The sequence below is a fragment of the Vanellus vanellus genome (assembly GCF_965231255.1).
Source record: "Vanellus vanellus genome assembly, chromosome: 8".
Taxonomy (NCBI): Eukaryota; Metazoa; Chordata; class Aves; order Charadriiformes; family Charadriidae; genus Vanellus; species Vanellus vanellus.
In genome coordinates this window covers 26,839,823-26,857,018 of record NC_138913.1, presented here as the reverse complement: position 1 = coordinate 26,857,018, position 17,196 = coordinate 26,839,823, and the positions used below count along the sequence as shown (strand labels likewise).

Here is a 17,196-nt window from a genome sequence, read left to right as displayed (position 1 = left end):
TACTGTGTGTCTCTGAACACTGTATTAGTCTCCTCTTACTTCTGCATCTCTCTGATATGTTTGGTAATATGATGCAGTATAGTGGCAGTGTGATATTGCTAGTCCTGCACTGGATATTCAGGAATCTAAGAAATTGGGTGTTTGTTGTGTGGTTTGTTTTGGTTTAGTTTTTTTTTTTTTGCTTTTCATCTCTTAACCTAACTGTAAATCCATAAATGAACCACCAAATGGCTGATACTACTACGCATTTCAAACCTGTGATTCCCATGCCCCGCCTTAAATTAATGGAAAGCCCAAGACACAGGGGGATTAAATGCTTCAAGCATTCGAAGCACCATCCTGAGCCTCCAAAAAAATAGTAGCCTTACTTTTGCAGGTGCACAATTTCCAGTTCCTAATATGCAGTCTGTTGCTCCTGTAGCGATTCAACTGTCCTTTTGGATGTGCAATGAGAGAAGATGCTTTGTGAGATCAGACTAATATTTTGCTTATGTAGTGTCCTCAGGCTACATCTGAATTTAGCCTGGTAGGGACCCAAGTATTTTGGGGTTTCTGTTGTTTTGTTTTTTTTTTTTTTTTTCCTTTACTTTTCTTGGCACTTTTGTTTTTGTGTAGGAAAAAAAGGAATTGGTATTTCTGACAGTACCCTAGCACACTGTAAGAGTAATGCAGAGCAAAACAAAATGTTTATTTCAGATGATAAATATTAGATGAGACTACCTTTAAGCAGATTTAGATTCAAAGTTCTGGAGCCCATCATATACTTTTTGAGATGCCAAACTGATTGCTTACTTGACTACGTTCTCCAATAAATGTTAAAAAAAAAGTAAATTGTAAAATAGGGCAACAGTCCTTCCCTTTTCCTATCCTAGCATGTTGCCAGTTGAGATTCAAATCTTTTTGTTCAGGGGCACTCTTAACAATATGTGTGTGAAGTCTGTCACTCAAAGGACCTGAGCTCTTTGAGGGTTTCTAGGTATTTGTTTAATAAAATTACTCTGGTAAAATTAAGTGTTATTTAATTACCATGGCTATTTTAGAGAGTAACTGAATTACTAAAAATTTGCAGTTTAGAGCTAGGACTGAATTCAGCAGTATCTTCTCCTTACAGGTGGATAACGTTGTAGCTGCAGAATATGAATTGGAGTATCTGCTTCTGGAAGGACACTGCTATGATATTACTACTGGACAGCCACCTCGGGGGCTCCAGTTTACACTGGGAACTTCAACCAGTCCTGTCATTGTTGATACCATTGTTATGGCCAACTTGGTAAGCATTCTATTGAAACTGGCAACAAATAACTGGTCCTCCAGTCAGCACAATTGCTTGCATGAAACATTGAGTATTTTCTAGTATGTGGGTTATGGATATGTGGTGTTACTTACACTCCACAGTTGCAAATGTATCAGAACCACGTTATTCCTAACATTGATGTTAGGAATACATTTGCAGTGTACTTATTTGTCTCTTACCTTTTTCAAGATGTATTCCTTTCCCTTCACCTTGCTAAGAAGGGACTTCTGGAATATCTTAAAACGATGCCGATATTCTTAAGCAGCCTCTTTCCAGGGAAGGTTTTTTCTTCCAGTTCTGTTTTTTTCTAGACCGGGTACTCCTTAGAACATCCACTCTGGTACTGTAAGCCTTAGCGGGACAAATGTCTTGTTTTCGGACCCATTTCTTCAGGAGATCTATGGAATAAATGGAGAGAGTCAGCAGGAATAATCAACATTCTAAAAAACAAAGGAAGTGTGAAAGAATGGGAATTAATTAGTTAAGTTGTAAAACGGTGACGGAAATCCAAGCATATGATTGTGTCCTGCAGTTGACTTTGTAAGGTAGCCACATAAAGGATCAGTTTGTTTTCAGTGTCTGCATGGAGCAATGACAGAAGTAATAGACTGAAATTATGGCAAGGGAAGTTAGTCAGTGGAATATTTTCTTGATATGTAATCTTAGTGAAAAACTGGAATAAATTGCCTACCATGGTTCTTGGAATCTTTAAATGTATTAAGGAAAAAGCAAGGAAAAAAGTACTTAGCATTGGTAAACATCTTACTTTAAAATTCCTACACTCATTTTCTGTTTCTCTGTGCCAAAGTATATCCTATAATGATGTAATATTTCTTATGGTAGAAAGGAAAATGACCCCTATTTTATGTGTCATCACATTGTGTGTGTTTGTTAGGGAGTAAAGCTTAATGGCTTGGAGGTGTCTTTCTATCTAATTAGCTAAACAAAAGTATATGTACTACAGTAAATGATCCAGCCATTCTCTTCCTTGGCTCCATGTCTATAGTGTGAAGTGGTACAAAGAGACCAGGAATGTGCCCTGTGCTTTTTTCCTCTTTTTCTTTTTTTTTTTTCTTTAAAGCAGACTGGTTCACATATAGAAGAACTGCATGCATTTGTGGTCACAGTACAAAACTAGACAGGACACTGAAGCATCACTACAAATGTTTGTGTCTTCTGTAGGTGTAATAATCTAAATCACAGAAGAAAATATTCAGATCTGGAACCTGAAACTTCAAGACTTGCAGATAATAATTAAATTTCACATTGTAATTTTTTAAGTTCTGTAGAAGACATACCCTGTAACATATAAACTATATTACTGTTTCCTGCTGTAGCTCAAGTACTAGTCTGTAGAGCTTCAAAATTGATGTAAATTTTGTTTTGTCAGCAGATCTTTTGTGGACTGCTGGTTAGTTACCAACTACACTGTTTTGAAATTCACTCACTCCTTCATGAAGCCAAGCTTTTCACAGAATCACAGAATTATCAGAGTTGGAAGGGACCTCTAGAGATCATCTAGTCCAACTCTCGTGTTAAAGCAGGATTGCCCAGAGCACATTACTCAGGACTGCATCCAGGCGGGTCTTGAAAATCTCCAGGGAAGGGGACTCCACAACCTCCCTGGGCAGCCTGTGCCAGTGCTCTGTCACCCTCACCGTAAAGAAGTTTTTCCGTGTATTTGAACGGAATTTCCTATGTTCTAACTTGTGCCCATTACCCCTCGTCCTGTCACTGGGAACCATTGAAAAGAGCCTGGCTCCATCCTCCTTCAACCCGCCCTTTAGATACTTGTACGCCATAATAAGGTCTCCCCTCAGCCTTCTCTTCTCCAGGCTAAAGAGTCCCAGCTCTCTCCGCCTTTCCTCATAAGGCAGATGCTCCAAGCCCTTAATCATCTTAGTTGCCCTTCGCTGGACTCGCTCCAGCAGTTCCCTGTCCCTCTTGAACTGGGGAGCCCAAAACTGGACACAGTATTCCAGTTGTGGCCTCACCAGTGCCGAGTAGAGGGGGAGAATGACCTCCCTCGACCTACTGGCCACACTCTTCCCTATGCAGCCCAGGATTCCATTGGCCTTTTTGGCGACAAGGGCACATTGCTGGGCCATGGATAATTTACTGTCTACCACAACCCCCAGATCCTTCTCCTCCAAGCTATCTCCCAGCAGGTCAGCCCCTAACCTGTACTGGTGCCTAGCATTCTTCCTCCCCAGGTGCAGGACCTTGCACTTGGTTTTGTTGAACCTCATTAGGTTCTTCTCTGCCCAGCAAGTTTCTTCTTTTGCAGAAGAAACTTTGGGATTGCACTGTTCCCATCTCTTAAGAAAAAAACAATGACTTTGAATGGAACTTCTGGGGGTTTTCTCCTGTAGTCTATGGTTTTAAGGCTGTATGGTTATTCTAATCAGCTAGCTTACAAATAACTATTTTCAGATATAAAACAGTAGGTCAAAATACAGGACTTAAAAACTTGGTTTTCTAGATTTGCATTTTCTGGAAACTGACAAACGTTCTTTTTGCTTTACAGGGTTACTTCCAGTTAAAAGCCAATCCTGGTGCATGGACTCTAAGACTGAGAAAGGGCAGATCTGAGGATATCTACAGAATCTACAGGTATAGGATAGCATAAGAGATACTCTAACTTTTTTTTTCTTTTTTGTGAAACTTTTGAATATGTGAATCATCTAACAGTTCCCTTGCCAAAGCGTATTGAACTGAACAGCAAATTACATTTTGTACTGAATGTAAGTTATGTGAGATGAAATAAATTAATTCATTTAAAAAAAAACAGTAAACGTGTTCAAATACATGCATTTGTTACTTTGTCACATGTCTCAAACCCGTTTTACAGTGCTAAGGCTTAATACCATGTAGAAAAATGTGCAGAAGAAATAAAGAACATTTTTCTGCTTTGTAGTAAAGCTCAGTATTTTGCTGTATTTTCAGTCATGATGGCACAGACTCTCCACCTGAAGCTAGTGAAGTTATTGTTGTTCTCAACAACTTCAAGAGCAAAATTATTAAAGTGAAGGTGAGTTTAAAAACTAGAATTGCTTTTAAAAAAGACTGTTTGACCAACAGGGGGGAAGAAACTTTGATTAAGGCCTTTGATGATCCCTTCCTACAAGCATACGTTTGAGGCAGTTCACACAAAGTTCACATCACAGTGTCAATAATAGAGAGAATTATCTGTAGACTTGGTTTTGGGTTTTTTTGACACAGGAGAGAATGACATGTAACTGCTGTGCCTTTTGTATGCCCATGAGAAACAATTATGCTCACATTTTACTGACTCAGTTATGCTTTTGATTTCAGAAAAAATTCAGTTTTATATGTCCTATAGATGTCTAGTAATAAACATTCAGTGCATCTATTAAGCCAGTATTTTATCTGTTACAGATCAGTTTTACTCATCTAGCAATACATTTTCTATCAATCTGATAGAGTAGGTGAGAACACATTTTAAAAAAAAAGAAAAGGTAAATTAGTAATCTGCTGCCTCTTAGGGCTGCCTATCACATAATGACATAGCTGAAAATTTTAAGGAGGACAACTGATAGATAAGTGATGGTTGTAACACATCCGGTTCACACTTCCTCACAGGATTTACTTGTGCTAGAGTAATTCTGGGACATTCTCCTGATTCACTGCCTTGTCTATGTCTCTGCTTTGGAGTCTCAGTGGCCAATAATACCTCTTAGAAACAGAGAGTGATGGAGGAGGTGTGTTGGGTTTACTGGGGGGAGTTGGTTGGTTTCTTTGGCTTTTCCAGTCTCCATCATCAAGGATGGTCACTAAACACCTCTTAGCAAAGCATTTTAACCATCCAAACTAACATGCATTTGGTGTCTGAAAACAGCTTTGGAATGTGTTCTGAAAAAGTCAGCTCACTACTGAGCTGTTTCTCCAGACAGCTTAGGTTACCTGTCAGCTCGCCGGACAGAATTCAAATAGATAGAAACAGAGCCAGCGTCAAAATAACACGCCATAGCTGTTTGCCCGATACGTGGTTCTGCTCACTAAAGCAATGTTATGCTTTACAGGTTCAGAAAAAACTAGATATGATGAATGAAGATCTACTAAGTGATGGTACCAGTGAGAATGAATCTGGATTTTGGGAATCTCTCAAATGGTAAAACTAATTCAATAATAACATGCGAGTCTCTTGAAACTGGAAAACTATTTGATGATACAGTTAGGTCTGTGGTATTCCACAGCTATCTATGAAGACTGCTTGAATTTAGGGTCGTCTTTCATAGGGCCCCTCTGCTTCTAGAGAACTGGGCTACTGCTTTGCACTTGCATTGATTCCCTTACTCCCCCTGCTACTTGGGAGCCTGAAAACATTGTTCAGTTCCAGGTGCTGCACCTCAGCCAGCAATCTTTCAATGCAGTAGGTGTTCATGTCTAAGCTATTGGGTCTTCCATGTCTGTGTCTGCAGCACTCGGCCTTGTGGAGGATACCCTGACCAGTGTGGGGGGACAACTGCCCTGTATTAAACCAATGCTGTCGCAATTTACGATCTGTTGCGCTCTTTCCTATGTAGCTGGCCCTTACTATCTTGTCCTTTATATACACACATTTGTCCTTTCAGGGGATTCACAGGCGGACAAAAGAATGAAGATGTGAAACAGGATAAAGATGATGTACTAAATATATTCTCTGTGGCTTCAGGACACCTATATGAAAGATTCCTACGGTTAGTTCAGAATTTATAATCAGGGGTCTCAAATGGTAATGTGCCCTGCTTTCCACAGGAAAAAGCTTGGAATTTGCAAGAATATAAAAAAAAAAAAAACAAAAAACAAAAAACAAAAAGAAAACAACTTTTTCAGCAGCTCAGAAGTCCTATAGATTTTGCATCTACTGTATTATAGGAACTCTTGCCTGCTTAACATTCATATATTCAAACTAGACTTTGTTTAATAGATGGTATGTTGCTGTCCTAAATTTTCTCACTACAGTATAACCAAATACAAATGTATTGTTAAGAAGTTATAGAATAAGTTATAGTTGCTTTGGAAAAGAATCTGAATTTCTGTTCTCCAAGAACTGTGAAAGCCAACAGGTTGTATTTTCTTTGTCTAGTTCAAATACATAGATTTTGGGGGGTTTAGTAATTTTTAGTAATTTTGTAGATAAAATTAAGCTATTTGCAATAGGCTGAAGCTATCCGCTTTTTCTTCATGTGTTACCTGACACATAACTGCAGTTACTCTAATAACAGATTACAAATTGCTGGTTTATGTTATGCAGCTGATCTCTAGTCGGTGGCAGTTGTTCCTCTAAATGCTTTATTTCTTTTTCTTTTGATAGCATAATGATGTTGTCTGTGCTGAAACATACTAAGACTCCTTTAAAGTTTTGGTTTCTGAAGAACTACTTATCACCTACATTCAAGGTTTGTTACCAATTAAAAATTTATTCCATCGCGGAGAAAAGATTAAAAAAAGTTGCAACTTGTACATAAAGCTATTGTGTAAACATATGTACAGTTACCTGTCTGTATACCTTCTATTTTGACAAAGCTTCAAGTTGGTATAAGCTGATGGTTCTGTCTAGAAAGCTTTGAGAAGTAACAGACAGGTTGACAGTGGACTCATGCTGAAGGTAAATTTTTAAGAGAAGAGCACGTATTAGGAAAATCACACTTGAAAGAATCTGAACTTATTTTTTGTGACTCGCAAGATAAAGGTGGAGACTTTTAAGATTAAATTCAGTGCTATAAACTTACATCTAATACGTAAGTGTTGAAAGATTATAGGAAAAAAACTACCAGAGAAGGCAATGCTTGTGACTAGGTATGGAGAGAGCTTCATAAGAGGAGACACTAAAACCATGCTTCAGACTGGCTAGAGTACATGAGTGGTGCATGGTAGAGAGTGATGCCGGACCTAGATGAGTACACCTGAAAATACTTACTCATTATATGTGATACATCATAAAACAAACAGTGGGATTCAAAATGGAACCCAGAGATAAATGGATGTCAAAATGTTCAGGAGCTTGCAACTTTTAACATTTAGTATTAGGAAGTAGCATTTCTTGGAGAATCTCACCTGTTCAGCAAGAACTCAAGGGGAAATAATTGGCAGTGTCCCTACTGCTGCAACCATGGGCTGGTACTATGACTCTGCTACTGTCAGTCACCTCTTGGGGTGGTGCAACAGCCTGCTCCCCCCCATTCCTAATGGCCGTGTTGTACCAGCATCCCTTGGCTAAACCTGTACTCTCCCAGTGTCAGAGGAAGCCTCACAGATGAGAATGTCAGCTGATTTGACAGTGGGCCAAGTTGTTCTAGTAAAAAATTTCTCCCAATTATTTTCTCTCATTTTATTATTCCCATTTACTCTGCTTTGTACAGCCCTAAATAATAATTCTCCCATCTGCAAAATTTTATGATTTGAGTAATGCATTCTTTTAAACTGATCTGTGGATCTCTATAACATGGCTCATAAGTAATTGTGTGGGGAAAAGTGCCAAAATATTTAGTTGTCTTACGATAGTTGGCTTTACAATTTATACTGATCGTTCAGTTTGGAGTTATGTCTGTTTGAAGTAACAATGAAACTGTAGTTACTCTTTGCGGTATTTCATTTTCTAATGTTCTGTGCCTTATTACAGGACTGAAGTCAATTTCTTGCAATGCACTTTTTTTTCCTGCAGAGGAACAAAGAACTGAGATAAACTACTTTTTCCCCCCTCCCTCTGCAGGAGTTCATCCCGTACATGGCAGAGAAGTACAATTTCCAGTATGAGCTTGTCCAGTATAAATGGCCACGCTGGCTTCATCAGCAAACAGAGAAACAGCGTATCATCTGGGGTTACAAGATCCTCTTTCTAGATGTGCTCTTCCCATTAGCTGTTGATAAAATCCTATTTGTGGATGCTGATCAGGTAACACAGAGGCTGGAATTACTTGATCTTTTGCTTTTTTTCCTTTTCTCTAATAGTACGTTCTTAAACACAATTTCGTTATTACTGGAAAGGTTGCAAGTTTGAGCCCTTTGCAGGCATGGCTGAAGGTTGATTCCATAACTATAGCATGCTTCAGTGAGTGCTGTTTTTTCCTGTTCTCGCAAAGATTGGTTTTGTTGGCCTGTCTTACTCTTGTCTGGTTCCTCGTTCACTCACTGCGATTCCAGCTAGTTTGCCAAATAGATTCTTGTTTCACCCTTCCATTTTTCCAGTTCCATCTGTTCTCCCAGGCTGCAGATCACTTACCACATATGGTATTTTCCTAAGTCACCAAACACCCTGCCCTCCCATGCCCCTGCTTTTAACTTGGCCCAATCTGAGTGGCTTTCAGAGGAGCGAGAAGGCAAATCCCTTGTGTATGAAGCCATGTCCTGCTGCAAAACAAATGGTGTCTATAAGGCTTTGTATGTGCTTACTGCCTGAATGGTTTCAAAGTACAGGATACGTGGGCAGTGAGAACTGCCAAAAATAATCCTTGAAAAACATGTATGAAACTGAGAAGTACAGATCATCAACATGTAAGTATAAAACACCTTAGGTGTTTCGGCATATGTACAGTAAGATCCCATGTCAGTTAAAACCATTACAACTTATGCTAAAGTATCACCTAGGATAAATTTCCAGCTATACTATTCTCATTTTAGACAGTTTTTGCTCTGTTTATAAAAGAGATATTAATGCATTTTTTCCCCCATCAGAGTGGTATTTTTAGAGTAGTATTACTGCCACGTCATCTGTGTCAAAAAGACATTAAAAAGCTTTCATCCCTGAAGCGTTTGCAAACTTTGAAGAGGAAAGTTTTGTGCTTGTGCACACCACCTTTTGTGCTGTACTTTTGTACTACACATACATAATGCCAAAGACTGCAGAGTATAACAGGTAGTTCTTCCTTTAACTGTTTGCTCAGTTTGAATTAAATTCTGACCAGCATTTCAAAATAACCCGTGGCAGGCTTCTACAAATAAAAATAAAACATCCTGTCCCTTCAGATTGTGCGTACAGATCTAAAGGAATTAAGAGATTTCAATCTAGATGGTGCTCCTTATGGATATACTCCGTTCTGTGACAGTCGAAGAGAAATGGATGGCTACAGGTTCTGGAAATCGGGATACTGGGCAAGTCATTTAGCTGGAAGAAAATACCACATCAGGTACTGAAGAATTCAGTTTTTTTCAAAATAGAGGGGGAAGTCTTTTGCTACTACTCGAAATTGGCAGAAAACCAGCTGAGGTATACAATGCTGCAGCGAACCACTTTTTGCTTACTGTTGCCTCTTTAAAGGTTTCATTCCCTATGGTCCATTTGAAGCACGAGGGACAGTGAAGTTACTTTTAGTATGCTACAACTTTTACAGATGAAGAACTAAAGTATTAACTAACCAGACATCTTCATTTGTTAATAACAAACGTTGGAAGAAGGGACTGCATGACAGCAAAGCTAAGATAGATTTGTTGAAATTTTTTTTTCCTATGTGCCATGACCTTGTTAGAACTGCTTTGCTGCCTTGTATTAGATAATTTGCTGTACTGCCACCAAGGATTGGTTTAGCATATTATATCTCAGGGTCTACTGGGGCTGCATTAAGTTACCCATCAGTCAAATGTCATTACTAATTGTGTCATCTCCATGTAGTGCTCTGTATGTTGTGGATCTGAAGAAGTTCAGAAAGATAGCAGCTGGAGATCGACTCAGAGGACAGTATCAGGGTCTTAGTCAGGATCCTAACAGTCTGTCCAACCTTGATCAGGTGTGTTCTTATTATGTTTGGTTTGGTTTGTTTTACTGGGATGTGATGGCAGTTTGGGACCCCTCCTTTCCTGGACAAACTTCAGTCACAGCCAGATGCCAGTGGCAGTGCTGTTATGCCCTGCCTTCAAATGGGGCAGGTATTGATGGCATCAAATATCACTAGCGGGTGGAAACACCACCTTCCCCTTAAATGTCTTAACACTATAAAATTTTCCAGTATACTCCAAGACAAATACATAACACAACTGGGTACTTGTTCCTTGAGCTATCCAGCTCTGAGTGCTTTACTGTGCACTGACTTAATAACATGGAAATAAGGCTTGTACTGTGGTGGGTGGAAAAAATAACACAATGGTTTTAATCAATTAAGAATAGTCTTTCAAACTGGTCCAGTACGGGCTTGATACTGGATTCATATTACTGCTTTAATACTGTTTGCCAAATAATTTTCAACAAAGTAAGATTAACAGTTGTAGTATTCAGTTTTTTTTCTAAAGGACTTTGTTTGGAGTGGAAGAAAAGGTTGATTCATCACTTTTTATTTGCACTGGAAAACAAACTCTTTACAAAAGTTAAACTTCTCGATATTGCCTGGTTGGGGGGGGGGTTGTTCCTCCCACCCTGCACCCTGTGGAAACTGCTACTAACTCTTACTCTTCATAATAGGATTTGCCTAACAACATGATCCACCAGGTGCCAATTAAATCACTCCCACAGGAGTGGCTGTGGTGTGAGACATGGTGTGATGATTCCTCAAAGAAGAGGGCAAAAACCATTGATCTGGTAAGTGCAGCATGGTTCGCTCATTCGTCATTTATTCACAATGAAATATGGTGACCAGTTTTAGGGGCACTCCTCTACCTCAGATCTATGCACCTCATCCTGTATTGCTACTTAAATGTTTTCAGTACTTCAGTCTTTTCCTTTAGCTTCTTTATTTCTCTTACCTGGAACAGTTGAATTATTATGAATTTGGAAAGATACTTTACACTGTACTCTGGCTAAAACACAGGCATGTATTGTTCACCAAACAACAGATTAATTCCACCAGGGGGAAGCATACCTCTATTCAGTAAACCAACCGTTTTTTACGCATTAATTGTCTGAACAGCTCGTATGTTTGGTTTGCAGTGTAATAACCCAATGACCAAAGAGCCCAAATTGCAAGCAGCGATGCGTATAGTTCCAGAATGGCAGGACTATGATCAAGAAATCAAACTGCTCCATAGTCTTTTCCAGAAAGAAAAAGAAACAGGAACACCAGCTAAGATGCCAGGACAACACACACATGGTAATCCTTCTGACTATTTCCCTACTTCTGTGACTTTCTTCGGACCTGTTTGGACTGGGGCTAAGTTGCATACTCGTTCCCTGTAAGCTTGCCCCAAGCAAATGCTTGCGTGTAGGATCTGTTAAATAATCTGTGTATTTTAGCAAGATAGAAAGGCCTTGCTGAGTGAGGCTGGTGTAATTTAACCTGATTCTGAAACAAAGAACAGACAGCTATATTGCATACTTTTTCCAGTTCTGTTTAAGACACTCACCGTTCCTGCAATTTTATGAGCTTGGCTTTATCTTAACCCGTAATTAAAAAGCTGCTATACACAAGGGGTACAAAGTGTTCTTCAGTCACTGGTAACCTTGCAAAGAGCAAGTCTTTAGGGTTTATGTACTAATTTTCAAACCAATCTGCTAATTGAGGCAGCTGGAAATGAAGTACTCATTTTTTTCTCCTCTTCTACAGATCCAGAAGCACATGTGGAATTATGATCCATGGAGAAAAATTCAAGTTAGACTGTTTCATAGACAATTTTTATATTGAAAGCTAGTTTTTTCCGGTATGTCTGCAAAACTGCTGAATAATTGAATGGGATGATGTATGCATTTTTATTACTTGCCTTTGGGTTAATTTCTGCATATGAAATAGGATCTGGATTGCTGGAATTAGCGTTACTGGTTTTTTGCACCTGTGGTAGAGATGAAAGAGCCCATGATGGAATTTAGCATTTCAGAAACAAAACTTCACAATCCACTGGAAAAGCCACAGTCTGTTCCTTCAGCTGTTGCTACCTCCACCACTGATGAAGATCCAGCCCGTTAGCCTCAGATCTGACTCGAGAGCTTGGAAATCGCAGACCTGTTGAGCTCTTGGCTACAACATAAGTCCTAACCTCAACTGATGGAGACGTTTCCAGGTAACATTTAAAAGGCACAGAATCACGCCTTGAATTTGGGATACTGTTTTATCTGCAGGTATTCAAATGGTCAGAAATGCGTCTCAGATTTGTTCAGTATGCCCTTGGTTTTGTAACAAATCCAGCATTACTTAGACTTTTCTATTTCGTGTCTTCATTTATTGCCCAACTTTTGAAGGTTTGGCTTAATGTAAAGCTACCACAATCTGTTTAAATGCCCATCCAAATAGAAATGATTAAGCTTACAAAGCGAGCAGAACACTGAATTTGACCGCTCGGTTCATCCTAGCCCATCTGGCTTGAATCAAAGTGCCCTCCTTCCTTCCTTCCTGCTCAAAGTTTAAATCAGTCTGCAAAAGTGGTAGGGCCTTACTATTGCTGTGGTTCACTGATTCATGAATGTTTTTTGTTTATGAAAAATCTGTGGAAGCTTGGAAGTTTTCATCATGTAAATTTCATTAACTTTATTTTTCTCCAAACAGAGATGTTGTCACATCAATAAAAACTTTGGAGTTCTTAGGTCTTAAGCTTCAGTTCACACTCAGTCCTTTGATCGTCCTTTTTGCTTGCACACATTACAGTCCTAATTTGATTTTTGCTTTTCTGAATATTTACCTGCATTTGTTTTCATTCTATGCACAGACAAGAAAACATCTTCCTGCAAGGGCTAATTACCCCGGGCTAGTTTCATCACTCATGTTCATGTCTCAATTTTTGAAGATGATACTGCCATAGGTCTGTGTTATGAACATACCAATTAAAAAAAAAATCCTCAAACCCTGTTTCCCTCATTCTGTAGGATTATTGTCTGCTCCCTAGAAAACCAAGAGTTGAAGAATAAGATCTGAAGTAGTATTTCTAGTAGTGAAATATAGCTCCCTTTGCACTGCTTCTTTAGAAATCCAAACTTGGATCATTTTTGCCTCCCATGTTTTTATACAGGTAAATGTTCTGTGCTGTAAGAGCTTCACACTAAAGATAATCCTGACTTAAAATATTCTTGTAGAATTACTATATATATATCCTATAAATGTTTTGGAGGAATTTGGAAGACAGCAGTTGTAGTGTTCAAACTGTTCAACAGGGCAACTGAACAGAAAAGCAGCTCTTATCCAGCCAGCTCAACAAAGGGCCCCCTTAAAGAAACATGTTAAAAGAAATAGCTGAGGTCCCTTAAATGCCTATTGCTGGCACTGTGGACAAGGCCAGTAAACTAATCAGTAACACTGCACATACATCCACTTCTGGTGGGCATCAAGAGTGGGTAATTGTAGAAGGGCACTGGAAAAGACAGTTTATAACCTCCCCCTCTGCAGAGGGAAAGCTGTGCAAACATGGGGGGCAGGATATAAAACCATGACCTTACAGAGTGTGAGGTACCAGTTTAGGTATTTTCTACTTCAGGCTTTTTTAAATTCAGATAGTCTCCCTGATGCTCTGTAAATTAGAAGTGGTTTATGCTTCCCATCAAAACTGTTCCAGTTAAGGATAATCAGACTTCCACTAGAAGAACTTTTTTTCTAGTGTAAAAAAACAATAATGTGCCTGCCAACAAATTAAAGTAATTACATACTATGTTAGTTAGCCTATTTTAAACAGATAATGCAGCACATATAAGATTACCCTTTCTGTGTTCAGCTACAAACCACATATGCCTCTTTGGAACCCATGGAATGGCAGAGGATCAGGTGGGCAGCAGAGAAGGATCACCTAGGGTAGATGGTGTATGGGTGGGCAAAGAATCTGCCCAAGCCCTCAGAACAAGAAAAGTGCAAGTCTTCTGCAAAACCAGACCCTCTCCTATCTAAAACCATATTTGGCTTCATTCTTGTTTTCAAGTGTTATTAGAAACCAGAAAAGAGAGAAAGAAGTAAGCTTTTAAGTTCAGCACAGTATTTACAATGCCTTATTTAGAATTTTGTAAGATGATATTTTTAAATTGTCATTTACAGATATTTTTTTTAATTATGCTCCTCCCTTTTAATAGTTAATGTATGCACTTAAACACCCACACCGCATACTTTTTTTTGTTGATTATGAGATCTAGCAAGCTACAGAGAATATTTTTGTTCCCTCTGGTTAACAGAGACCATGCTCTTCTGTTCAGCATTTATTAAAAAAAAAATTAAAAAATCTAACTCACAATCAATACAGAAAGAAACCAGAAACATGCATTGTGAGATCCTGTACCTTTTGCACTACTCTTAACAGTCCTGTATCTGTTCTCAAGTACATTATAAAATGCACATGGAACTCATCATTCTGAATGTGACCTACTACAGTTTTTCCTGAGAAGCCACTATTTATATGCACATGAGAATAACAATCATAGAGGATAACTGTCACTTATTTTGAATCAGTTCATACGCTTGCTTGTAGTGCTCAACTGGGCCTTAGAAGAAAACTCTTAAGCCAGTTCCATCTAGAAAGCATCTCAGAATAAGATTATTACTGAATCAGAGCTGCTTCTGATCATACCACTGATGGCCTGTTCCTGTAAACTAGGACGACTGATAAGGAAAAATAGAAAATGGTGATTATAGAGGTCACAACATGATTTTGGATCCCTCGGACTAGAAAGGCCATTTCTGTGGCAAAGTGATGACATTGTTTCCAATCTCTGGATTCAAACTGATTATCCTCTTGGTGAAAAATTCACACTGAAAAATGCCCAGTACTTTATTTTAAAAGGAAGATTTCACTGCCTTACTAGAAAACAAATAGCAGAGAAATCTGTTTTTAAGATTTCTCTTTCGTTTAGCTATTGTGGGATGGGTTGTAAAGGAAATGAAAGGGGTGAGACATGTACAAAGCAGTAAATATCCAGGCACAATCGTAGGAACCAAAACTTTTTTTTTTTTAAATATAAACTGTTTTGCATATCCAAATTGTCTGTAATCTGTTCAAGAATATACCATAACTCAGTGTGGCACTGATACCTACTGACCCAAGATATTGGGAGTTACTCTGTACTGAGTCTTACCTGAACTGAGATTACAGTGAATGTCCCAGTACAGTTGGGACAATAAGATCTGTCTAACATAATAAAGCCTTTTCTGTTCTTTACCCATGCCTCTTGTGTCAATTACTTTGGGTCTGATAACTGATGGTTTAATGGAGTTGCTTAGAGTACTTTGTTCACTTATTCTTGTATTCAAGTGTTGGGGTACTGTTGAAAAGCTTCTAAAAGGGAAAAGTGGAGTTCCTCCTTCAAACCAGTCTTGTTAAGCATGGTATTAAAGTAACCCCTGAACTGAGACACTTCTGTTAAAGAAACTAGAAATAGTTTACTTTTAAGGTAGATTTTTTTTTCAACTCTTGCCTCCTAATAATAAAAAAAGTGTTTCTATGTCAGTTTTTGTCATTTGATTGATGTTTTACACTGATACGTTCATAGTAAGCACTCAAAAAAGTTAGTGTTTCAGATTTGGGAATGGATTCCAAACTCCTAGGGGACTCTGAGAAAAGCATCTCAGACGGAGCATCTTTATCATTCAAAGAGCTATGGAATAGACAGTTTTACACAGAAAGCTCAGTTGAATGCCACAGAAATATGTATTTGGTTTCCTACAGTTGGCTGTTTGAACTTGCTCAGGTTTGGAAAATGAGAACAAATCCTAGGAGACAACTGAAAGGGGAAAAAGCTGTAGCCAGGAAGAATAAATGCATGCCATATGCCTATTGCCTCCTCAAGCAGTAAGGGGTTTTGCAGCACCATCCCTTTTAATTTTCAAATTAAGCATGTGACTGTACATCGATACATGGTTTTATGTCTGAGACTGATTTCCCTCTACCCCAAAAGAGCTAGCTTAAATGAGAAAAACTGATGGCTGGAGGTGGGGCGTGTGTGGAAAAAGTAGTTTCGAATATTCCCTACAAACCCTGTTTTTTAAAAATTGTGTTAGCTACAATACAAAAGATTTTGACAGGCAGTGTCCCCTTCCCCTCTGCCAACCCTATCAATACATGCCTGTAGCTTCAGCCATGCACCATACATAGCTCAGCGTGTCAGAAGAGCGTTCCTCCAGCTGGGACCGTCACACCACATGGTGCAGGATGTCCCCTTCAGCGCTGTAACATGCCAAGGGGAGCTGCCTGGGTCCCTCTCCAAGACACATGTGACAACACCAGTGCATACAAAAACATCCCTGCAATTCAGCACACACCAGCACCCCCAGCTGTGCTCTGGGTGCAACAGGCTTTCCTGTCCCATCACTGATGACCCCTTGCCTGCACATGCTCTGTGCCATTCTAACCACCAGCTAGCACCCCCTGTAGGAAGGGCCACTGAATTTAATCCTGTTCCTAGCAGACATCACAACAGAAAACCCCATAAACCAGTAAAGGCAATCAAAGGGGCTTCTGGTTGGGAGGTCTCGCTGGGCTCTGACAAGCTTGTCAGGTCAGTCCTCCCACCACCACTTGGTGGTGAGCCGAGATGCTGGGAGTGTAACTGCAAGCCTCAGAACTGGGAACCAGAAAGAACACTGAGCTCCTACCATATTGTAACTCCATCCAGCAGCTGGATGGTGCCTCCATCACTCATCGCACCAGCTTGTAGCTGTCGGAAAAAGTAATTAAAGACATTTTCTGGACAAGTCCCTGATTTGCAGTCACTGCAGAAATGCCTGAAATGCACCCCCACATGGGAATTAAACCTGTGGCCTCTGGAACCAAGTGACTAACAGATCTGCCAGTGTGTAACACAGCCACTGCCTGAGGAACACACAGGAACAAGGTCCCCAAGGAACTGACTTCCCTAATCCCTGCCACTTCCCCCAAGTGGCCTTGCAAGTCACCACAGCAAGGTTCCCTCTGACACTGTATTTATACTTCATGCTTCCACCTTGGCTAGTGGTGACAGTGTAAATATACCAACATTCAAAGCTACCCACAAGGAAATTCCTCTCCATTTGCTCTGCCTTCTTCCTCTTTGTCATATAACTATATTTACCCAATCACGAGTATCGCTAGTGGAT

General features: G+C 39.4%; 1 protein-coding gene across 1 annotated transcript in view; it reads left to right on the top strand.

The window, feature by feature from the left end:
• The window catches only part of UGGT1 (UDP-glucose glycoprotein glucosyltransferase 1), a gene marked incomplete at its 5' end in the record, with an annotated part of 47,640 nt that extends 34,896 nt beyond the window's left edge, over positions 1-12,744 (top strand). Inside the window, 12 exon segments of the mRNA XM_082487143.1 lie at positions 1,112-1,270; positions 3,822-3,907; positions 4,241-4,325; positions 5,338-5,426; positions 5,890-5,994; positions 6,612-6,696; positions 8,010-8,192; positions 9,263-9,423; positions 9,906-10,020; positions 10,689-10,805; positions 11,154-11,313; positions 11,767-12,744. Coding sequence (XP_082343269.1) covers positions 1,112-1,270; positions 3,822-3,907; positions 4,241-4,325; positions 5,338-5,426; positions 5,890-5,994; positions 6,612-6,696; positions 8,010-8,192; positions 9,263-9,423; positions 9,906-10,020; positions 10,689-10,805; positions 11,154-11,313; positions 11,767-11,792 — 1,371 coding nt within the window. The 3' untranslated portion in view covers positions 11,793-12,744.
• Positions 12,745-17,196: the final 4,452 nt, after the last annotated feature.